The sequence below is a fragment of the Kryptolebias marmoratus genome, linkage group LG13 (genome assembly GCF_001649575.2).
Source record: "Kryptolebias marmoratus isolate JLee-2015 linkage group LG13, ASM164957v2, whole genome shotgun sequence".
Taxonomy (NCBI): Eukaryota; Metazoa; Chordata; class Actinopteri; order Cyprinodontiformes; family Rivulidae; genus Kryptolebias; species Kryptolebias marmoratus.
Genome location: NC_051442.1, coordinates 13,094,554 through 13,116,889, shown reverse-complemented (window position 1 = coordinate 13,116,889; position 22,336 = coordinate 13,094,554). Strand labels below are relative to the sequence as shown.

Genomic DNA, 22,336 nt, shown 5'->3' with positions numbered 1-22,336 from the left:
AGTAATCCGGCAGCTCCAGGTGCTCCATATGTAATTTGAAGTCGCAGAGCGCGCGGCGCGATTGTTTTCATCCGCTAACTTTTTTTTTGTGTGCGCAGCCTAATTAGGGGGAAAGAAGACGCAGCGGGTTCTGGACAAAGGATGGAGCCTTGAATCCAATTATTGCCACCAGGCTTTCTCTCCGTGCGCACGCGTGCGTCGCGCGCGCGCGCACAGTCGATCGGAGGTTGTGGAGCTCACCGAGGAGAGGAGAGGATGGATGGAGAGCTGATGCGTCTGCGTCGCCTGAATCGATGCGTTACGGGCTCGTATTCTCAGCTGCTCCGGAGCCAATGATTCACAGCCGTGCGGCAGCACATCAGGAGACAATGCTCATCCCACCTCCGCTAAAAAAAAAAAAAAGATAAAAAAAGAAAGAAAGAAAGGGGGGGAAAAAAGCTGTTACCTGGCACCTGCGCATGCACTGACGTCACAGCGATGGAAACTCACACCGGACTGATTCACGCAGGGACCCACGCTCCCTCCTGGCAGTTTCTAAAGCAGGTTCAGAGAGAAGTGCCCATGACACCTTTTTTGTTTTACCCCCCCAGTTTTGACCCATTTGATGGGCGGCTGTGATCTGTGATTTCAATTAGCAGGACTATTTAGTTCATCAATAATGCAGGAATATGGGTTTACAGATAGAACGTGTCCTGGAGAGGCAAACCTGTTGGGACTAAGGCAGTGTTTGTTGAATATTAAGCAGTTATATCGTCTCCAAGTTGTGATAGATTTGGGGTTTTCGTAATAAATTATGGTTTTGAACATAATAACAACTAAAACAAACAAACAAAAAAAAGCCCCAAAAAGCATTAAGCCTCCACTGGCGCTTCGCTTTCCTCCATCACCTATTGATTGAACTGAAATCAATGCCTGAACTAACCAACCGTTCATCCATCAGTCAGCTGTCGCGAACTCCGCGTTCATTTGCGCACACGTTTGTTGGTCCCCCCCCGAACGTGAAACATTGGTTTTAAAGCGTCTAGGCCGCGTTAACAAGCCAGTCATGTTTATAGCTGTAAGCTGAGAGCAGCGTGGGAATGCTAAATGAGTTGTGTTCATACAAGCGCCCCGGCGCTGACAACATTCACCGGGAGCGGTGGCGTTGTGGAGCGTTGCTGTTTTCCAAGCGACGCGAATAGGGTTGTGCAACTCCGGTCGGTCTGTGGCCGGCGACGCCATATGGATCTCGACCCCACTGCCAGCGATTTGATTTATTAAAGACACATGAGCAGCGGAAAACCGATATGATATGATTCAAGCCTTAGTCACGGTACGATGTGACTCAGTATGAGCTTCAGCTCAACACAGTCAGGTTCAATGCAGGGCAACAGAATAAAGCGAAGAAATTAATCACTGTCAGTTATTTAAACTAGTTTTTTCGCCCCTGAATAATATAAAAAGGACCATATTGTTTCATGAAGCCCAGCTCAAACAATAAAAATGAGACCTAGTGCAACATTTTACAAATCTGTCAGCAGCTTAACACTTTTACAGCCGTGAGCAGCAAATGCATTTCCTACATTATAAATGATAGGACATAAGTTAACTTGTCTTTCTGAATATTACCGTATTCAACATGATCAGGGCCGAAGCACACTCTCGGTGTTTGTTGCTGTTTATACCGGCGCTGCTGCAGTTCTCCTCCTGAACAGCTGGCGTCGCTAATGGGAAAACATTACCACTAACCAGCAGGAAAGAAGGAAGTGAATTCAGGGGATCTGTTCTTCGTACACAAAACTAAACGACACCTTTAACTTTTATTTATTTAGGCGGTGAGAAACCAACCTGCGTGCAGATAAATTTTATAATAATAATTTAATGAGTTGTCTTTTCCTGGCACACGTTTAATGACCAAAACTACATGAACACGTGGCCGCGCTACAAATCCAAACTGATTGTGTGAATCTGTACAAATCTAGAGTTGAAATCCTTCTGCATGGAGTTCTGGAGAATCGTTCATATCTTAATCGAATCTTTATAAAATAGTGTTTCCATAAACTGCTGTAAGAGTTGTTTTAAGATGGCAGCGATCCCCTTTGGTCTCAGTCCCACTCGGACCAGTCCAGCCAGAATTAAACTGTTCCTCCAAACTGAGGTCACTCAAAGCGCTAGCTAGCTGCAGCAGGTAAGATATTCATTGTTGAAAACAATTCTTCAGAAGCTTTGGTGACCGTTGATCGTTTCTTTGCAGACATTTAAAAGAACCTGAAGACCCTGATTAGTTTATTTTTATTTAGTTGTGCCTTCCCTACCAGATGTTTGACAGATCAGTGAGCCTGTGGCTGCACGGTCAGTTTTGCAGCGCAGTAAGGATTACGCGAGCGCCAAAAGTTTGGCATTTTATGAAACACGCTTGCTGTGTTTACTCCGTCTCATGTGTCAGTGTGAAGCTGCTGCTGCTAAAAAAAAAAAAAAAAAAGTCAGCCACAACTGAGGATAAGGGAGCCTATAGCTCTAAACACAAAAGAACACGCAAACAGACTAGACACAAACAACTTGAGTAAAAAAATAAACAACAACATGGAAGACGCACGGCATTGTGTGTTCAACACGTGCGACTGTTCACAACACATGCAAATACGAAATGCTACAAATAGCGCAGTGAAATAAATCAGTTTTTAGGTGCCATGATCGGAGCTGGTAGAAATGTCTGAATGCTAAAAAGAGGAGCTTTAACACTTTTCTTCCCCTGCGTATGGTAGGATACGCTGGGGCAAGTTTTATAAAAAGTAAAGGAGATAATTGAGACTTTGCAAGCCACAATCTTTGACTTTTCAAGAAACAAAAAGTCATGTTCGTGGGGATTTAAGTGCAGTGAATAATTAAAGGTCTAGCATTCGTAGAAGGAATACACGATGCCTTTTGTGCCAGAGGTTTAGGATAAAAATCCTCTTATGTTGTTACGGGTGTTTTGGTCAAGTTATACGCAGCTGCACTTCATATCGCAAGAGCTCACGTGATCAGTTAGTGCTTGGACTATGTGTTGGGGATGACTCTCAGATACTACTACTACTACTACACCAAGCCTTACCTGACTAAAACCGACTGACTGAATTAAAGCCATTTTGTTTTTTTAATGCTAAAGTTGATTAGCAGTGGATGTACATCCAGTAGTTACTTTCTGAAAGCTTTATTAAAGTCCAGCCACTGGCTCATGAGGCATTTTTGCCAACAGGCATGAACACACAGGCAAAAACATTATCACCCGCCTTCCACCTCTCAGCAGTGGGGGATAAATTTGAGGATAGGAGGATGACCGAGCGACCACTCTTAAGAAAAACAACCCAAATATGTATACTTCAAATGTTTTCCCTCCACTTTTTCATCTAAATTTAACATAACAATAAGTTCGAATAAGTTTAACATTTTAGATGTATTAATTGTATTTCAAGACGATTCTTAGAGGGATAATTTAGTCAATGTTAACGTGATGTTCTGTTGAATACAGACAGACCAGTACCTTCAGCAGCCTCAGCACACCTGTAGTTGCACAGAAACTTAGATGCTGTTCGGTTTGAAAGGTTGGAGAAACGTCCAAATGTAGATACAAGGTCGGTATAAATGTCAACACTGAAGGGAAGAAAAACTGAGCAATCCCTGCTGATTTCTTCTTCTTCGCAAAGAATTTACAAAATTTAAACCTGAAAGTTGTTAAACAGTTCACTGTATAACCAGTTATTTCGTGTCTTTGCCGTCATAATGTATCCATTGGCCATAATCTTCGCAACAGCTGTATTTTATTGCTTTTTCAGATTATGTAAATGGGATATCCTGAACTTGGAGAGGATTTTGGACAAGTTAAGTTTGACAGCATTCTAATTTTAGGTCTCCAAGCGTCAAGGTTTATGCAATTTTTTGGATTAAAGCTAACCTACACAGGTTATTAAGGGGGGCATGAGGTATTGTTAACAAATACCAGCTAGCAAAACAGACAATACTTCTCCATAGCAGAAATATCTGGATAAAAAAACATGTTTTATGTGATACTTAAGGGGGAAAATTGTCTTTTGCCAGTGTTAAATGTCATAAGGTTGTATTGAAGGACAACTGCTCTCCGTCTTCTTCTGTTGTACAGAAGTGAAGCTAAAATATCCTGATTATGGACTCTGCCTTGTTGGACTCTTGTAGCCAGAGTCTGTGCACAAGAGAGGTGGGACTTCCAGCCCAGACACACAGTCGTGGCGTCAAATGACCTTTTCTAAAGCATCAAATAACTAAATAAAACTAAAATAAGTTAGAAAAAATATACTATTTGAGCATCAGCAGCAAAGCAGGAACTGAAGTTGACTCCTAAAAATAAAAAAAGTGATTTATATTTTTACATTTAGGAAAATATCCCATTTGTTTACAGTCTATGGGATGAACTTATACTGCACTTGCCTACAGGGGGCGCTTATTTTGCTTTGGTTTCAACTTACGCGTCACTTTCCCGTGTCTAGTTCTAATACGTGTTTGTGGTTGCGACAAACCAAATACGCTCAGCGATGTGGCAGCTTTAATTGCTAATTCGTCAACAAAAATAACCAGTCGATGCCGAGGTTTTTCTGTTCGGAGGCGCGAGCAAAACATTCCAAAATCACGGCTGAATTAGGCACGTATTGTTGCATCTTTGCCAGCTGGATTGGCAGTTTGTTGACTGCACTAAATGATGTATTGACCAATAAAATGAAAGTAATCATCGTACACTCAAGTTTGCCGCCTCAAAAGGCGCCGCTCTGCGTAACGATGATGGGGCTTCAAAGAAACGGTTCCAAAAGTGACCCTACAGTACCTTGGCTGCTGTCCTCCTGCAATCTGAGTTCATTTAAACAAGAAGCCGCCAATTATTTTTGTTCCCAGATGGTTTGATTACAGGTTCTCAGCACACACCAGTGCTCTACAGACTCTAGCTGAGCTCTTTGGTCAGTGTGGAAAATACATCACTCACATTGGACCATATTGATCTTCTGGAACATTTATACTCGGGTCTTTATCCCTGTCCACTAATCCTGGGCAACATGTCGCGTGCAGACAGAGCAACACACAGAGACACACAAAATTCAGGGAAATTTCAAGAACGAAAAATATTTAGACTTGTTTATAGACTGAAGCAGCTTGACGTGCAATAAACGCAACCAATGTTGGTTTTATTATGTGAGTGCTAATTAGAGGCATTTGTCAGGTTAATTCACAAATCTTTGTAAAAGACAAAAAAACAAAACAAAAACAACAACAAAACGCCCCAATATTAACCACTTCATTCAGTCTCTATTTGTCAAAAAGCTAAGTGAACATGCTTCTGCGACTCGACAACATCAGTTACCTGCCGAATGACACCTGCGCTCTCTGCTAGCTGCAGCGGTGGGTTAGGAGACGATTCGCACGAGGACATAAAGCTCCTGCGTAAATGAGGTGGCGAGGGGATCCGAGGAGCTGTGCTGCTGGAAGTGGAGGAGGATGATTAACCAAAGACTATATGCCACGTTCAGGGTTTATGATGATGGAAAGAGTGTGACTGATGGGGCGGAGGGACTGATGGTGCATACAGCACAGGGGAATGAGTGTGAGGCCAAAAAGACGTGAGGGGTGCTTGCTGTCAATCTATACAGATCAAAGCATTATTATCTGAACACTAGTGTCTGCCAGACAAGTTACGTATTTATTGTGTGTTATTTTTGTTATTGTCACATTACAGTTTAAATCTTTGTGATACAAAGCATTATAATTATCATAAAGGTCCTCGGTATTCTAAACGTACTGCTTATTAATACAAATTATGCACTTTAGAAACGGTGCTCTTCAAGATACGACCTGCAAGTTTTAAAATATCATCTCTAAAACTTGATGGATTTGGGTCACTTTGAAAGTCACTGAAGATTAGATGCGTATGGCGAGCAGGTTTACCATATATTAGGCAGAAGTCCTTGAATCCTTGAATCAGGTCTTCATATAAAAACAAACATTTGATCGATCAATAATGCTATTCGTCATACTCAGAAATACTATTTCAGATATTTCAAGTGAACTCTTCCTGGGACAAATGAGATATTTGTAGATATTCAAGCATAGAGATAACTCAGTTTTACACATACTGAGCTAATACTTGGTGTGTCAGTAGCTGAGGCTTGTACTAACGCGCTAACTGATCGTCTGATCTGTGTTCAAAACTTTGCCCTAAACTATTAGAATCAACTGTTTTTTGCAAAATATCTCAAAAACCCACTGGAGGGGTTTCAATGAAACTCTCAGGAAGTAATCATTGGTTATACATCTGCAGTTGATTAACTTTTGTAGTCAAGACAATTCATGATGGCCAACATAGAATGGGCTAAACGTTGGTGTTTTTTACAGATATTGAGCTCAAATTCGTTGTGCTGTTAGCTGACAGTCATTCACAACTCATACACAAACAGGTCATGAGATCACGTGAGATATTGCAGAATTGCATGAGATTGTGCATAATGTTTTTTTCTTCAAGGTTTGGTTTAAAACTCTGGCATGAAAGGCAGTGGTTGTATGGTATTCCCTAAAGTAATGCTGGGACTTTAATAGAATTTTTACTAGAAGACCCTCCCAATTCAGATATCTACAAGATACTTGTTATTTGTCTCAAGTTTGAAAATAATAATAGAAAGGAATTATAGATATTTCAAACCTTATTTTACCTTTAAACAGTAGCAATCATTAGTGACGCCCAGGATTCGTATAATGACTGTGTTTCTGTGTAAGATATTAAGTGTCATATCAGTTTTTTATATAAATATTTTTTAGAAACCATAGGCAGGCTGGTTGTTGGATACAAGCAGAGTGTTGGTGTTCTGGCTAATTAAAGTTTTAGGTCATCAGCCATACAAAAAAATCATTTTTTAAGCCTTCAAAACTTGTTCAGAACTCAGATTGTTCATCTTTATCATATGTATATTATTTTATTTCATTAACCTATTTAGAGGTTTAATATTTTGATTAGCCAATAAGTAGCTTAGACGAATCTTTTAATTTTAGTTGTTGTCTTTGTTTTTTCGCAAGCCATAGAGTTCGTTGGAGACCGAAATCTTAAATTCACAAAAATAAGCGTTTACAACTGACCACTGAAGAAAAATAACGTTTTCAAGTCCAGTCATAAAACCGCAGTCCTCCCGTGTTCCACCCCGATGGGTTTTCCGACGCTGTTACCCCTGAACGGGGCACAGATGCTGGCTGCGTGGAGATGCCTTTTGGGAAACCAGACCCTGGTCAGTGCCGTAGAGGGAGAAACTGAAACTGAAAGGCTGAGGGGCTGCGGAGCTGGCTCTGGTTCTCTGGCGCCACATCCCCCTGAGCTGGTGAGAATGTGGGGGCTGCGCTCTTGCCTTTGAAGCTTTACCTCCCACTAATTCTGGCCTTCCAATTTCCACACACGGCACAGACAACCCCCCCACCCCCTCTCCATCCTCTACCCCTCCCTTTGCCTTTGTTTCCCTTATAAGGACTCGCCCGGCCATTTCCTCGGCTTTTCTGTGGGAGGTGGTATGCTTGTTTGTGAACACGGACAGGTCAGGGGAAAAACAGCATCATTTTTCTTTTCACCGCAGTCACAGGAATCACACGCTGGATGCATTTCTGTCCGTTTAGGAGTTTCCTAACCTGTCTATAAGTCCGGCAACTCCATTTGAGATTAAATAATTAAAGTGATCAAATTAAAGAGTACATCCGACATGTGTTTTGAAACTAGAAAAAAAAGGGAAGATGATAATTGACCAATATATCTGAATAAATCAGTGAATCAAATCAACAGGCTTCGCAAATGACTTTCTGACTGGCTAATCAGTGTCGAATTCTTATTATCAACCATACTGTGATTCAGGTTTTCTATCAGATCAGCGAGAATGTAATTCACAGTCAATACGTGTATTTTTTTTAATTATTAAGCAGGTTAAGACGCCTTATGTTATATTTCACAATATTAAGTTGCCCCCAAAGGAGATGTCAACAGGTTTAATTGTGATGTTTTCACAGACCACTTTCTTTTTCTTGTTTTTCTTTCTGCTGTTTTCATTTCAGCGGTCGCCACACAGATGAATTCAGAAATGATGACCTTTTATTGAAAAACACTTTACCAGAAAAATCTCATTGACCCACAAGACATGCAAACAGATGTCGAGGTCAAACAGTCTGGAAGCTGTGTTGCAACAGTGGCCGTGTGGGCTATATGATTTAAAAAAAAAGCATTTGCACTGTGGCTTTTTATGTGTCACTTTAAAGTGCAAAATATATACAGTGAAAATCTTGAATAGAGCCCTCGTGTGTCCAAACTTTTCTCTAGTAGTGCACATTTGTTGTTGGAACAGAGTAAAAGTCCTGATAGGCTTTCGGTAGCAATGCATAGCGAGCACTCCTTTAGCTTGTAACGTGTCTGCATTTATTAAGGGAATGAGTGTCCTCAGTCAAAACTAATTCCTTAATTTTTATTTTATTAAGTAGCAGGGATTTGGCTCCCTACCTTGTCATTTCTTTGCCAGCCAATCAGAGAAGCGGCAGGGAAGCGGGTGTTGCTTCATCGCTCGCGAGTGTGTAAAGTTTGATTAGTGGATTGATTTGTGAAGAAGAAAAAAAAAAATTAAAGGTATTATGAAAGCTGTTTTTCTTGGGTTGAATTTTAATTGAGCATTGGTATAGCTGGTCGGGTTTTCAGCCTTTGAATCAAACACGTATACCCAATCAAAGCATATTTATGATATCTATAATGTATATTTATATCCTTTTTATCAACTTGAACATCATGTAAATATTTGTTTCTGCAGTACTTTTTGAATATTAGTCATGGCTTCAAAGCTGTCACACAAAAAAAAAAAGGTTTTCAATGCTAGCTGGTAATTCGTTGGATTATTGTTCAAGATCAGGATGTTTAGTTTATCAAATCTGCCGATTTAGTGACGCTGATTGTAGATTTTCTGCCACGCATGAAAACAATATGACAATGTAGAAATGTAGCCTGGTGATCCAAAGGGATGATTTCCATATTCTGCGTCTTTTATCAACTTCATTAGGTCTCATATCTTGTCTGCCGTATGATCTGCAGTGTTTTTTGTTCGATTTTCACCATTCTGATAACGTGGGTTTTTCAGCCATGCATGACAGCTTTTAGACGTAATGCTCTAAAAATATCCGCGCACCACTCTCAGCACCAAATTGCAGCGAAACACACTTAGTGATTGGCTGTTAAAAGCAAAGGAGACCAAAAAACGGAGCTAAAACTGAGCAAAATAGTAAATACGTTTTATACAGCAGAAAAATGGTCAGCTGGACAGTGAGCAAGAAACTGTTAATCAACAAGTCTGGTTTCAGAGAGGTGATCGTTAATGTGTAATGAATCTCTTCTCTTCTCTCCCTGTGTGAAGTTACCTGACAGCCCATGGAAGAGCGTGGATGAGGGCTGAGCTGTAGTGGGGGGCAGAAGGCTTCGGTGCCTGTCTGTCGTTGGCCGGCTGGTTGGTCCGCTGAGGTGAGGCACCACTCTCACCGGAGCAAAGAACGGGCCGAGGAAAAGTTTGCTCACCCCTGCCCCCTTTCCACCCTCACCCCCGACCCAGGCACCTACGCTCTGGACCATGTCTAGCGGGCTGTCGGAAGGGGGCCAGACCAAGGACCTGGAGCGGAGCAGCTGCAAACCGGACTCTCCTGTCACTGAGCGCAGGAATCGAAGTGGCATCATCAGCGAGCCCCTCAGTAAGAGCCTTAAGAACTCCCGTACCCTGTCGCAGTATACAGCAGTCTCCTCTGCCACCACCAATGGACACACGGACAGTAGCGCAACAAAGAGCCACTCGGCCAAACCTCAGCCGCTCCCGCCGCCTCAACCTACGGTCTCCACACTGACGGCAGCCAAGTTGGACCGAACCTTAGAACAGGTTCTGGAGGGACAGAATGGCCTGCTGCACTTTGCCCAGGCAGCAGCACTGTTAAAGCGGGCCGGTATGGAGCACATGCTCCTGCCTGGGGGCATGGGAGTGGGAGTTGGCGGTGGAGATACAGGCTTGGGGGCGAACGACTTGGAGGGTACGTCTGTCGCGGACGCCGTAGGTGGTCCGGTCGACTTCCCATATGGAGTAGGGGGTGGCTTCCCCTTCAACCCGGGGCTTTTCATCATGACGCCGGCTGGAGTCTTTCTGGCGGACAGCGCACTTCACATGGCTGGCCTGGCCGAATACCCAGCACAGAGCGAGCTGGCCTCTGCTATCAACTCCGGTAAAAAGAAACGAAAACGTTGCGGCATGTGCCCACCGTGCCGACGGCGGATTAACTGCGAGCAGTGCAGCAGCTGCCGGAACAGAAAAACGGGCCACCAGATCTGCAAGTTTCGCAAATGTGAGGAGCTGAAGAAGAAGCCGTCTGCTGCTCTGGAGGTAAGTGGGTGGTGGTTAAGATGTGGGCCGGTTTTCAGGGTTAGGTGAAAACAACCTCAATGGGTTTTGGTTTAAAGAGGTACCAACAGTCTCCAATGGGGCGACAAAAACTAGTATTTGAATGAATTACTTCTAAGTCAGAAAAGATACAAAACGAACTGAAAAAAAATCTAAATTTTCAGTCATAAATAGGCTACCTGAATGTCCTTCCCCTTTAAGAGAAACAGTAGAGTGGGGTATTTGGTGGAAGGAAATGACAGGTGGTGAGGAGTGCGGTGGCTACGTCCAGGATAAGCGTGCACCATAGGGTCTTTTTAATCTGCCCACCATGACCACACAAGCACCAAGGCCTCCATATTTCCGTATTTTGATTGCCTTTGTGACAGAAATGTAAATAAAATAGCGTATGTGGAGGACGAGTGGCCACAATTGTGAGTATGTGTACAGTATGTTTGTATGTCAGTGTACATGTGTGGGTATGTTTGTGTACGAGTGTGCATTTAATGAGGTCCATCTGGCTGCAGAGCTGTCATCTGGAGCACCAGGTGTCAGTGTGGCACATGTACCCCCCCTCCCTTTTTTCTTTTTGCAGCCACTGTCCTTCTCTTCTGTGACACTCCTGCTCATCTAAATGGCCCTCCATACTTCCTGTCTTACTTCCTGTCTGTTACCTCCCATCGCCCTCGGTGGCCTTACTAACCCCCGGCTGTGGTGGCAGAATGACCAATCGTGAAATCGATCTCCGCAGACGCTTCGTCTCAACGGAAACAAACTTTTCTGGATGATGGCGCCCCTTTTGCCATTACGTAACGAATTGACAGACATGTAACACAGTGTGAACAATAAACTGGCGGAAGGGCCGCCGGTGTAGCTGACACAACCCGGATCTATGCCTCAAACTGCTAATGGCTGTGCTACGATCTTTTCCTGATGGTGATTCAGAATGTCAGCTTGACCTCGTGATGTGAGCTGAAAGGATGTGCCGAGCCTGGCCTTCCATAATCAGATGCCCGTAACTCAGATTTGAGTAAAATCGCTTCTCTTTTTTTTTTTTCTCACTCTTTTTGTTTTTAAAATAAAAAATGAAAGATTAGCCTAGGTTCGTCTGATTTATGGAACTTCAAAGAGGGTTTTTCCCTTCAAAGTTGTCAAGGCACATCTGTTTTTGCCATCATTTGCCCACATTTATTTACTTAAATGACCATTTAACTTCAAATTACAACACATTTGGTTGACCTTTATCATTCACACGTTACTTTGTTTTTATCTAAATGTGCATATAATTCTCACTAAGACTTCATGTTGACTATTTTAATGGTGGAAGTGGATGATTTTTCTGAATAAATTTGGACTCCTCCGACCATTTGATCTCCTGCCGTTGCTCCAGAGTCCAAACTTTATGCTCTGTAACAAATTGAATCCTTTTTTTCACTTAACCTCACTGTGAAGGTTTTCTTAAGGCTGTTTAGTCACAACACCTTGAGTTCTCCTCAGAAACGAGTGTGTGGAAATTCTCTGACTCATGCCGTTGAACATCGCCGGGAGTTCTCCTGCTGACTCTTTGTTAGTTACATTTTTCAAAAAGTTCACAAGATCTGTTCCTCTGACCACATTTTCCCTCCAAGATGATGACTCATCGTTATCTGTACAGGTTTTAACAGCCCATCAGGCAGATCTTAAGCCAATTTATTAGCTTCAGTCTCCTTAGTTGTTTTATTTGATGCAGAAGAAGATTGTGGCGCTTCATCGTTTCCATGATAGCAGAACGTCTTTTGACTTGATTTCTTTCATCAATAATCACAAGGAGCTACTCACTGCATCAGCTAAGATTAAATAAATGCTCACCAGCTGAAATATATTCATCACTCCAGTCCTAATATCATTACAGAGGGGAAAGTAGGTCCTAATAGTTGTGAGTTTAACACATTTTGTGCCCAGCTAAGTGTATTGCAGATATTCTGATTTCTATTTTGGAGGGAAAGCTGTTTTTAAACGCCTCTTTCGGCAAATAACTTTAAGTTTTGTGGCAGTGTTGCATTAACTATTAGTTTAGCGGCCTTTGAAGGCTTCATCTTCCTTCTGCTGAGACAGCACACTGAATTTTAAGGTGTGTTTGGCGTCATTATCTTGCGTTACGAGCCTCTTTTTATCCTGAATTTCCTTTGAAATGAGTAATTTTTGCTCCCAGATTTTGCTTTAATTGAATACGTCTTTAATTCTACCCTCATCATTTCCCCCCAGAAGGTGTCTTTTCCTTATTCATGCCTTAAAAAATGACATTTTGATTTGAACTCTTTGCAGAACTTGGGTCAAAAATGCGCCAGCCTTGTCTGGGCGTCTTTCGGCCAACTTGTCGCATGGATTTTTGTAGTGATGATGCAGAAAAGTTTTTCTTGAAGGTCATATCTGTTTCCATGATGCACGGTATGACCGCGCGCCATCACAGTAAACTCTGCTCAATCTTCCTGAAGGTCTTGTACGGTTCAAAACGGGCATTTAGATTTGCTTTTTTTTATCAGCCCTATAGAGAGCGTCTTCCATTTTCCAGACCAGAAGCTTGCCTCCACTGTTACTGCTAAATGCCATTTCTTAATTATGACAGAAACTGGGGGGGGAAAAAATTACAATCTGACAACATTTTGATACCTTTTTATGACCTTCTCTGGCTATCCGAGCATCAATTATTAAAGAGTTTCAGAGTACTGGGCAGCTGCTTTGAGAAGCCCATGGCTGCCCTTGTCTTGGAACTAAGTTTGAAGAGTTAGTGTATTTATAAAGCGTTGACATTTGCATCATTTGGCCTTTCGTAAATCTGATTGCTCACAAGTCAAAGCCCAAACAAGCCAATTAAGGCCTGAAACACTGTATATTATTATTATTATTTAAAAAGCTTAAATCTCCTGGGCTGCCTAAACCTTTTCAGGGTGCTCTATTTCCCCTTAAAAATAGTATAAAACTATATTCTTATTTACGTTTTGAAAAGAGTGCGCCATCTTTAACTCTGGCTGTTTCATGCCAATTTACATACCACTCATTTAGGAATATATATATATATAAATATACATATTTATATATATATAGTATGTGCTGTGTTGCTTTGTGCACAGTCACTAAAACATTTTATTTTCTATATCAGGGGTTCCTAACTACCGGGTCATGGACTGGTACTCATGTATGGATCAGTTGAGGTCTGCTTCTGACTCAGTCATATTTATTGTTCACATACTAGCAAACCTATAAGCTAATCCAAGCCAGAATGATAAAAAAAAATGATGCTGGTGAACTTCTTTCCCCCACTCGTCTATGGGAAAGTTGTCTTGTATCAAACTGGTCTGTGATGCCAAAAAATGTTAGGTAACGTTGTTCTAAATAGGAAAGTTTCCTGGATATTTTGGCACCTCAAGTCAGGAAATACAATAATTGCCAACAGAAAACAACGGCTCAGATTTTTGAAGTGGTGTTCTTTGGTTAGGGTATGAACAATTAACATCTTACCTGTTGCACATCGCTCAGTTTGGAGAAGTGGTGTTTAATGTTGACCACATTGACTCGCTAACAAACAATCTGATCGAGGTCGTTTTAAAACGACCCCAATCACAAAGATGTCAGATTGCTAATGTGAATCTTATTTTCATAAATCTCTACCCAGCTGTCAATTCCACATCACGTGATTATTTACATATATTTGCTCCTGCAGCTAGCTGTAGCATTTCTAGTTCAACCTGGGGCACATCAGCAAAAATATAATAGTATTTCTGTTGGAATAACCACGTGAAGGATATCGACTGCAAATGTTACGGTTTATAAAATAGCGTTTGCATGAATCATTATGAAATGAAGTCCCACTCAGAGTAGCTGTATGTTTGACAATCCAGTCAGAAATAATCTGGATTTCTTCAGACTGGGGTCTTTCAAAGAGCTATCTGCAGCAGGTGAGATATTGTTTACAACCTATCCCCAAAGTCCCACTTTTAAAGATTTGAACTTTTCCTTTAATAGGGGCCCACATTGTATACTAGAGTAAAAACAAAGAAGTAATTGCCTCAAAATTTTCTTTTATTTGAAGGATCAAATTGATTTGTTTGAACATTTTTTTAACCAGCTTCAAGTTAATAAGAATTTTTAAAATTATTATTATTATTTATTGAAACAGTCAGTTTTGTCAGCCTCTTATCAGTGGTGCGAATAAATTTCCAACATTTAACTGATGTCGGAGTTTGCCCAAAATTTTATTTTTTAAAACCTATTTCTTTTTTAACCTAATGGTTGTTGTTCCTAACATACTTTTGTTATAATACATTGTCAATTTTGACAGTTTTAAAGTCTGTATCTGTAAATAGTTACGCAGATGAAATACTGTATTGCGAATAGATTAAATCCCCAAATGAGATCAATGTTTTTCCACCAGGCAGGAATGCATTAAAGAGATCTGCAACCTGACTCGCAGCATCAATCCTCTATTTTTACAGGGCTGTGACAGAAGTAAAAACGTTTCAATTTCCCCCCATTTTTCCCTCTGTTACACACTCGCGGCACTCGTAAATTCGCCATTAACTGTCCAAAAGCGGCCTCGGAAGGCTTTGTTATTAAGTCAGCAGCTCTTGTTCAGCGGGTGATTAGATCAGAGACTACAGCCGCCCGGGCCGCGCCGCCAGCCGGCGTGATGTCATCGGTGCGAGCTAAATGTCAGGGGGTGAGATTCGCGGCGTCGCGTCAGAAGTGAGAGCAAGAGAGCAGAAAAGCAGCAGGGAGGTCGCGAATGTCGAAAAACGGCTGGAATTGGTTTAGATCTCCTGATTTCTGCGATTTCTGTTTGTCCGGGTGAGATTTCTGCTGCTTTCCATCAGCAGCTTGAATGCATATTCAGGGCGACGTGGGCACCACCTGTGCCAGAGCAAGAAGATCTCCTGGCTCCGAGAATCCCACAGAGCTGCGGCGAGGCTCAGCTGCAGCTCAGACAGCCCCTGAGTGTCATATTCCCCTCCAATCAAAGATGGCACGGTACATCCCCGTCTGCTGTGACTATTATTCGCAGCATGCTCTTTCAAAAAAGGGGCATGATCTCCCATTCAAAATATGTCTGGCGGTCACTTTTCTTAGATAGTTTCGACTGCTTTCCCTTACATTCTTCGGAGGGTGGTGGGTGTCTGTGTGTGCTCAGGGTGGTGAGCGTGAAAACCGGGAGGAAATATCTCGCCTGTGCTTTACTGCATTTGCATTGAGAGGCTTTTTTTTTTTTTTCTTTCCTCTCTTTCCCCCTGTGTTTGTTCGAGCCTGCGAGCGCATACACGCCGGTACACAAGTGCAGTCCAGCAGCAGCAGTGTGCTTATTTTAAGGGTGTTGACGGTTTCCATTGAAAGCTCGTGGCAGCTCAAAGAAGAGCGTAAAATTGGCAAGTGAGGGGGAGTTAGCATGCTGAGGCCTTTGCCACCTCGTAGCTTGCTGGCTGAAGATGTCTGGATTTATTCTGGGAATGCTACATTTGAGAGAAATAAGTGCGAAGGCAGTTCCTTTCTGCTCGACGTCTGAATACCCTCCAGGGGTGTCAGTCTCAGCAGTGGCATTCGGCGCAGGAAAAGAGTCGGGGGTTTGAAAGTTGTACTCAGCGTTGTTGTTGTTTTTTTTTTTTTATCTAAATGTCACAGCACTTTGAGGAGCTACTGTACTGCTGGGTGGCTGATATTTAAACATATTATAAAACAAGAGCTCGGGCTTTCGTCTACTTCTTAGACTAATACTCTCAGAGACTTGTTTGTCATTATGCGCAGCCAACACCTGAGCAGAGTGTTTTCCTCTGGGAGCCACTTTGCCAGCATCAGATGTTGATTTGGGAGCACTGTATTCCCTCACTGTCTTCCCTGCCTCCGAGACACCGAACACCAGACAGTCAGGACAGCAGAGACTCATACAAACTGACAAGCATGCAGACTGACGCTGAGATACACGGATGTGTGGGCAAGTTGCTGGGCAGGCGGAGGGACATGTTGGACTGGACGGGGGGGTGGGCGTTAATAGGGACAGGAAGAGAAAGAGAGAGGTGTCACTGCAGACTGACGTCTGCGTTAAGGTAAAAACTTTTCACGTCGAGAAACAAAGTGGTATTGATCAGCTGACTGATTACTTAAGGCTCTTTGACCATTTCCTAAATATTCAGCTTCAGCTTCTCTTGAGCATAATAAGCAGCAGAGAAGACATTTGTGGGCCGATGTACTCGACACTACGCCCTTTTGTCTGTACGCTTCCGCTGACAGGGATGCCTTTATTGGCAGGGGTAAGTCTTTCAGACCAGAATATTAAAATAACAATGCTGTATTTACCAGGGAATGTGGCAAGACCTCAAAGTAGAAGTTCAGAACTTCCGTGGAATGGTTATGAGCAAATAGTATCTTACTTGTCGTAGGTCGCCCTTTGAACGACCTCAGTTTGGAGAAACAGAGTTTTAAGGGGCCGTCCACATCCCCTTCTCCTCTCCCTGTGGAGTGAGGTCGTCCTCTTCGACTTGTCGTTTACATTTTGCATCCACACAAACACATTCAGTCTTGTTTCCTGTTTGTGGCGTAGTTCGGTGACAGAGTTACAGGGGTTGAGTGAAGACGTTTCTAAAGACAGTGGTGTGTTCCCGAGGACGTTCTTAGAAACGGCAAATTAAAAAAAAAAAAAGATCAGAAACACCGTGTTCCCACGTGGACAAGGCCTAAATCTGACTAATTTCTAGCCTGAGTGGATTCGTGCCATCTTAAAACAGCTCAAAGCTCAAACATTTAACAGCAATTTATGCAAACGCTGTTTTATTGAGCTCCAAATCTCCGTCAATTGATTGCACAAAACTTTATGGTTCGTAAGCACAAAGAGCAGCATCAGCAGCGAGCAACTGCACTTCGGAGCAGCCTGGGACACTTCCTGCAGGAATATTATAATATAATAACCATGTAATGCAACATTAACAGTGTTGTGAAGGCTTATTAAATAGCATTTGGATGAACTGCTATGAAATTTATAAGATTGAAGCTGTTTTAGGACGGCGGCAATCCTCTTTGGTATTGGCCCTGGTCTTGGAGTGGCTGTGAGCTTGTCAGAAAATGATTGTATTTCTACAATTTGGGGTGTGTTTAAAGTTTTTCCATTATTAGAGTTGCATTTCCTTGATTTCTTTGATGCCTTCATGTTTACAGTCACCGTTGTTTACTCCTTCCACAGCCTATGACTGTTTTAAATGATCTTGTTAGGGTTTTTTATCAGCTGCATGAAAAGTGCTTTATAAATAAAGTTTGCTTTGAATAGCTCAAAGATCTGCAGAACCCCACTTCAACAGATCTGAACTGTCCCCTTTATTCTGTTTAGCTTACGGTATTTCTTTGAAATTAACTGAATTCAGCAGGAAATGTTACTTTTAGACCCAAATTACGGATAACGTTCCACTTGGAGCTGCATTCAAAATGAGCCTCCAATCAACCATATGCTGACCCATCAGACTCCAGGACAGACAATCACAGCTTCTTCTTTCTAAAAAAAAATGATGTAGATTGTCATGTGTAGTAATATTAAACGGTGATATTTATAGGCCAAAAACCAACAAACAATTAAATCAGCTTTGACGAGATCGGCTGCTGAAAAAAAATCGAATAAGTTGAGCTTTATTATTTATAAAGCTGCCAAAAATCAGGAAAACATATAGTTGTAATATTATTGGTAATTGTTGTGATAATATCAGATGCATTAAGCTAACATGTTTCACCCTCCTTATCTTCTGTCGTCATGTTCCAAGCACTGCAGGCTTTTAGCGTTTCAGTCTCATTTAAATCAGCTGTGGGCATTCAGGGCGGCGGGGAGTCATCAGATCGGCAAATCTGGAAAACAGTTTGTGTCTGCAAACTATATCTATATATATCTATAACTATATCTGCAAATATATTGATTGTGTGATGATGATCAATTTTAAATCTATTCTGTGGCCGTAATTATGACCGCCCCCTGCCGGAAGATGAAGGCAGACTGTTACCCCTGTTGCACAATGTTTCTGTTGTGTGTGTGAGTCTGTTTCGTCGTGAACCACGGCAGAAATTCAAAGGAAACCCGCGGAAAGTAATAGCCGGTCGCGCACGTGGAACCGATTAACTTCAGGGGTCGGTCCGATTCAAGATGGCCGCCGCAGCCAACCGTCCTCGGCCCGGTCCGCATCCCAACAGATAGCCTGAGCTGTCGCGGATCGCTCAAGATGTTCGCTTAAAATTTTTTTGGAGTCAACCGTCTGTTTGTTCGCAAAAAAAATACTTCATGAACCGCTGGATGAATTTTATTGGAACTTTCAGGAAATAATTACTGGATGTGATAGATTACATCTACAACTGATTATCTTTTGAAGCCAACCCGATTCAGGATCGTCTCCTCAGCCAGCTGACTTTGGGCGATATGCGATATGCATTCCTTTACGTGATGAAAGCGCTACAGATCGACCAGAAGATGCACTGACAGCTAAGAACAGCTTCTTCCCAACAACAATAGCAGGACAGTATGGGCAATATTTATATGTAAAATGTGTTTGTACAAGTACTATTTTACACGTATACATATTTATTCATTATTTAAAATTCAATGGTGAACTATTGAATGGATGTTTTTGTTGTGGATGTGGCTTTATTTTGATTTTTTTTATTCCTACTCTTTTTAACATCATCACCTTTTAGAGTAGCACTTTTGATCTCGTTATGTTTTTAATACAACGACAATAAAGCCTTTACTTACTTACTTACTTACTTAGGCCTTTAATTCATAAAATGATTTGGCCCTTTACTGCTCACACACAGAAATGCAAACATTTGTGAGGATTACTTCAACAAATTATTTGTGTCGGCTTTCCACCTCATGTCTTTTGGCACGCAGCTGAAGAACATAAATACCAACGATTGGCCTGGAAATGATGGATTTGGTTTTAAGTGTTTACCATCATTTACCATCATTAGTCTCTGATTTATGCCCGGAGCTGTGACAGTTAGCTGATTAATTAACAAATTAGCTGCAATTTAATCTACAATTATTTAGATAACTGCTCATTTCGGGCCGTTTTCTGAATGAAAAGGAGCAAAAGCAAACGTCAACCGTAACGCCAGCTACTAAACGGTGATGTGTTTTATGTCAAGGTTCTGGACTGGAACAAAGAAAAGTAAAGCAATCACTCTGACCTTTCACAAACTGGCTCTTTTAAAAATAATGAAGTGCTTGTGAAAATAATTGGCAGAAGAAATAATGACAAACTCAATTGCCTCTTGAAGTGCTGGTCATAGCGGTGACCCGGATGTGTATAATCAGCCAAACACAGGATGTACGAGCTGAGCAGGTGGATCAGAATGCGTGTATTGTTGCTCCAAGGCAGATAAACCGTATCAGCGCATTTACATATCAGTGACAACAAACTCCGGGAACGGAGAGCAAGATCAGGAGAAAGCATCGCCCCCCCCCTTTTTGTCAGACAAACAGTGAGCGTTTGTGCCAGCTGGAGGTCACTAATGTTTTAAATGTTTGTTCTTTTTTTCAGAGGCAGACAGTGTTACATCCCACATACCACGCTGTATGTGGAGATGCTTTGAGTTGATTGTGTCGGTTTTTGTTTGTTTCTTTCTATTTGTTTGTTTTTGGTTTTTTTTTTTTGACTTTTCGAGATTCCAATGAAAACAATAATCTGAACGCTCACTGATGCCCCGGGGCACAAGCCGAATTCTGGATGGCTTACAGAAACTTGCATCATTAACACCTAACAACAGACGCCTTCTTTTAGTGGCATTTTTTTTTTCCCTTTTTTTTTTTCACACAAAATGTTTGTGCCACACTAAGACAAATACCTTTGTTTAAAACACACACACACACACACACACGTCCATCGATTGTTAGTGATTGGCCACTTCACACCCACAGATCCCATCTGAATGAACCCTTGCAATCAGCGAAGGAAGGAGGTTTTCTATTCCTGAAATGCTGCCATTTTTTCCATTGATTGCACATGTCTGATAATGAGGAAAAACAGCGTTGCTGCTCACTCGAGGGGTGTGTTGTTTTTTTTTTCCTCCCACACATTACGTCATGGTCAGTCCGGCCCTCGCCGGGGTTTTTATACCATCTGTGGCAGCGCCAGATGTTGCTGTCCTCGCTTCTTCGCAGCCGAGCACTGCTGCGGAAAGGTCACCGCGGAGATGATGGAGGAGACGCTGCGGCAACTTAACACGGACGCCTGCAATATGTCGGCTGTTAACCTCCGGGTCGTTTGGGCTAAAGGGGGGATTTATGAACGCAAAGAGCGCGTTGAAAGAATTAGCAGTGTATGCCTGCTGAACCTAATTTCATGTGAGATAAGTTTTTCCAGAACTGTTCAATCCTGCACCCATCGAACATCTATAAACATTTAATGAGGTTGGGATGCTGTCACGATCTGGCACGCTCATGCGGATTAAAAACAGCACAGTGGGTTTCAGTGTTTTAAGCTGTCAGATTATCCCTAACTGAGGCAATTTAACAAATAAAACACAACAACTAGCATCTATTTGGCTCAAATCACCAGAATCGTTACCTTGTTTGAGGTCTTTTTTTACCCGAGCGAAAGTGTTTTATTTTTGTCAGCGGGAGTTAGCGTTTCGAAGGAAAGTAAACGAAACCCGTGGCGCTCGAACCCTGCTGTCATTCAGTTTCAAACAATAACAGCCAGAAGGTCTCGGCTGTGCCGATCCAAAGGTGGAGGAACGGTTCTGGGCCCGAGGAGTCATTACGGCTGCTGTTGTTTTAGGTTCTGAGCAAACTTTCTTTGAATTAATGAGCCTTTCGACTCAGAACTGCTTTTGGGTAAAAAAACTTGTCATTTCAGACGCGTAAAGAGAGCCGTGCAGCGAAATGCACGATCCTGCGTGGCTGATGAGTTCGAGGTGGGTGCAGTTTGGTTTTAATTCGGTTTCAGTAAAACTTCCGTTGCGATTAAGGGCTTAGCACTTATTTTAGAGTTTTTGATTAAAAAGCATCTTATTTTTAAAAATATCGACACTGCAGCCATTTTGGTCAAACCTTGAAGACGTGTGCAATGTCATATGGTATTAAATGATGTCTTGCTCAGAGTGTGTGACTCTCAGCTACTACCACACCAAATCTGAGCTCAATATGAGTCAAAACGACTGAGTTATGGCCATTTTTGTGATGGCGAATGTCAACTAGCTGCGGCGGCCATCTTGAATTGGGCTGACCTCAAAGGTTAATCAGCTGTAGGTGGACACGCAGTGGTTATTCTCCGAAGGTTTCGTTAAAAACTGTCCATTGAGTTATGAGATATTTTGCTAACAGATAGGCAGCGTTGACTCCCAAATAGTTAATGGCAAAATGTAAACGAAGATCTTGTGAACTCTGTTAGAGCTCACGACACGTATTAAGTATCACTCTTAGCCACTACCACGCCACATTATAGGTCATGTTGTGAAAAACTGGCCGCCGTTGCCATTTTTATGTTGTTGTTTTTCGTTTAAGGTCAGTAGGCTGTGGCAGCCATCTTGAATCAGGTTGGCTCCAAAAGTTAATCCGTTGTAGATCCATTGATGAGATATTTTGGGAACAGACAAACACACACGATCACACACAGGTAAAACCGTTGTGTCAGGGAGCAGCGTAAGCATGACATTGGTGGTGTTTTTCTCTTCAGTGACAGTATGGATCGTCTGCTTCACTCGGTATGATTATTTTCATTAATGCAGAGAGCGGATGGAAAACTGAGTCTGACTCCGGCGTGTAGGAGAATTTCAGTGGAACAATCTCACGGTTTGGTGTGATTTCGGGGGTGTATTTGCGACAGTCGGTTAACGTGCTGCTGTCTGTGGAGGTGTGCGACTGCACTTGAATACATATTGGTTCGCTGTGAGAGTGTGTGTGTGTGTGTGTGGGTGCGTAAATGTTTGCCGAGCGGCCC

The 22,336-nt window shown here is 42.2% G+C and overlaps 1 protein-coding gene across 6 annotated transcripts in view; it reads left to right on the top strand.

Annotated features, from left to right (window-relative positions):
- cxxc5a (CXXC finger protein 5a) overlaps nucleotides 1–22,336 on the top strand; it is a 26,195-nt gene that overhangs the window by 1,842 nt on the left and 2,017 nt on the right. For 4 of the 6 annotated variants that reach the window (XM_017417932.3, XM_037979165.1, XM_037979166.1 and 1 more), the window contains one exon: nucleotides 9,399–10,403. In XM_017417932.3, the coding sequence (XP_017273421.1) occupies nucleotides 9,609–10,403 (795 nt within the window). In that variant the 5' untranslated portion in view covers nucleotides 9,399–9,608. The remainder of the gene's footprint in view (nucleotides 1–9,398; nucleotides 10,404–22,336) is intronic. The other 2 variants (XM_037979167.1, XM_037979168.1) reach the window with 1 other exon arrangement.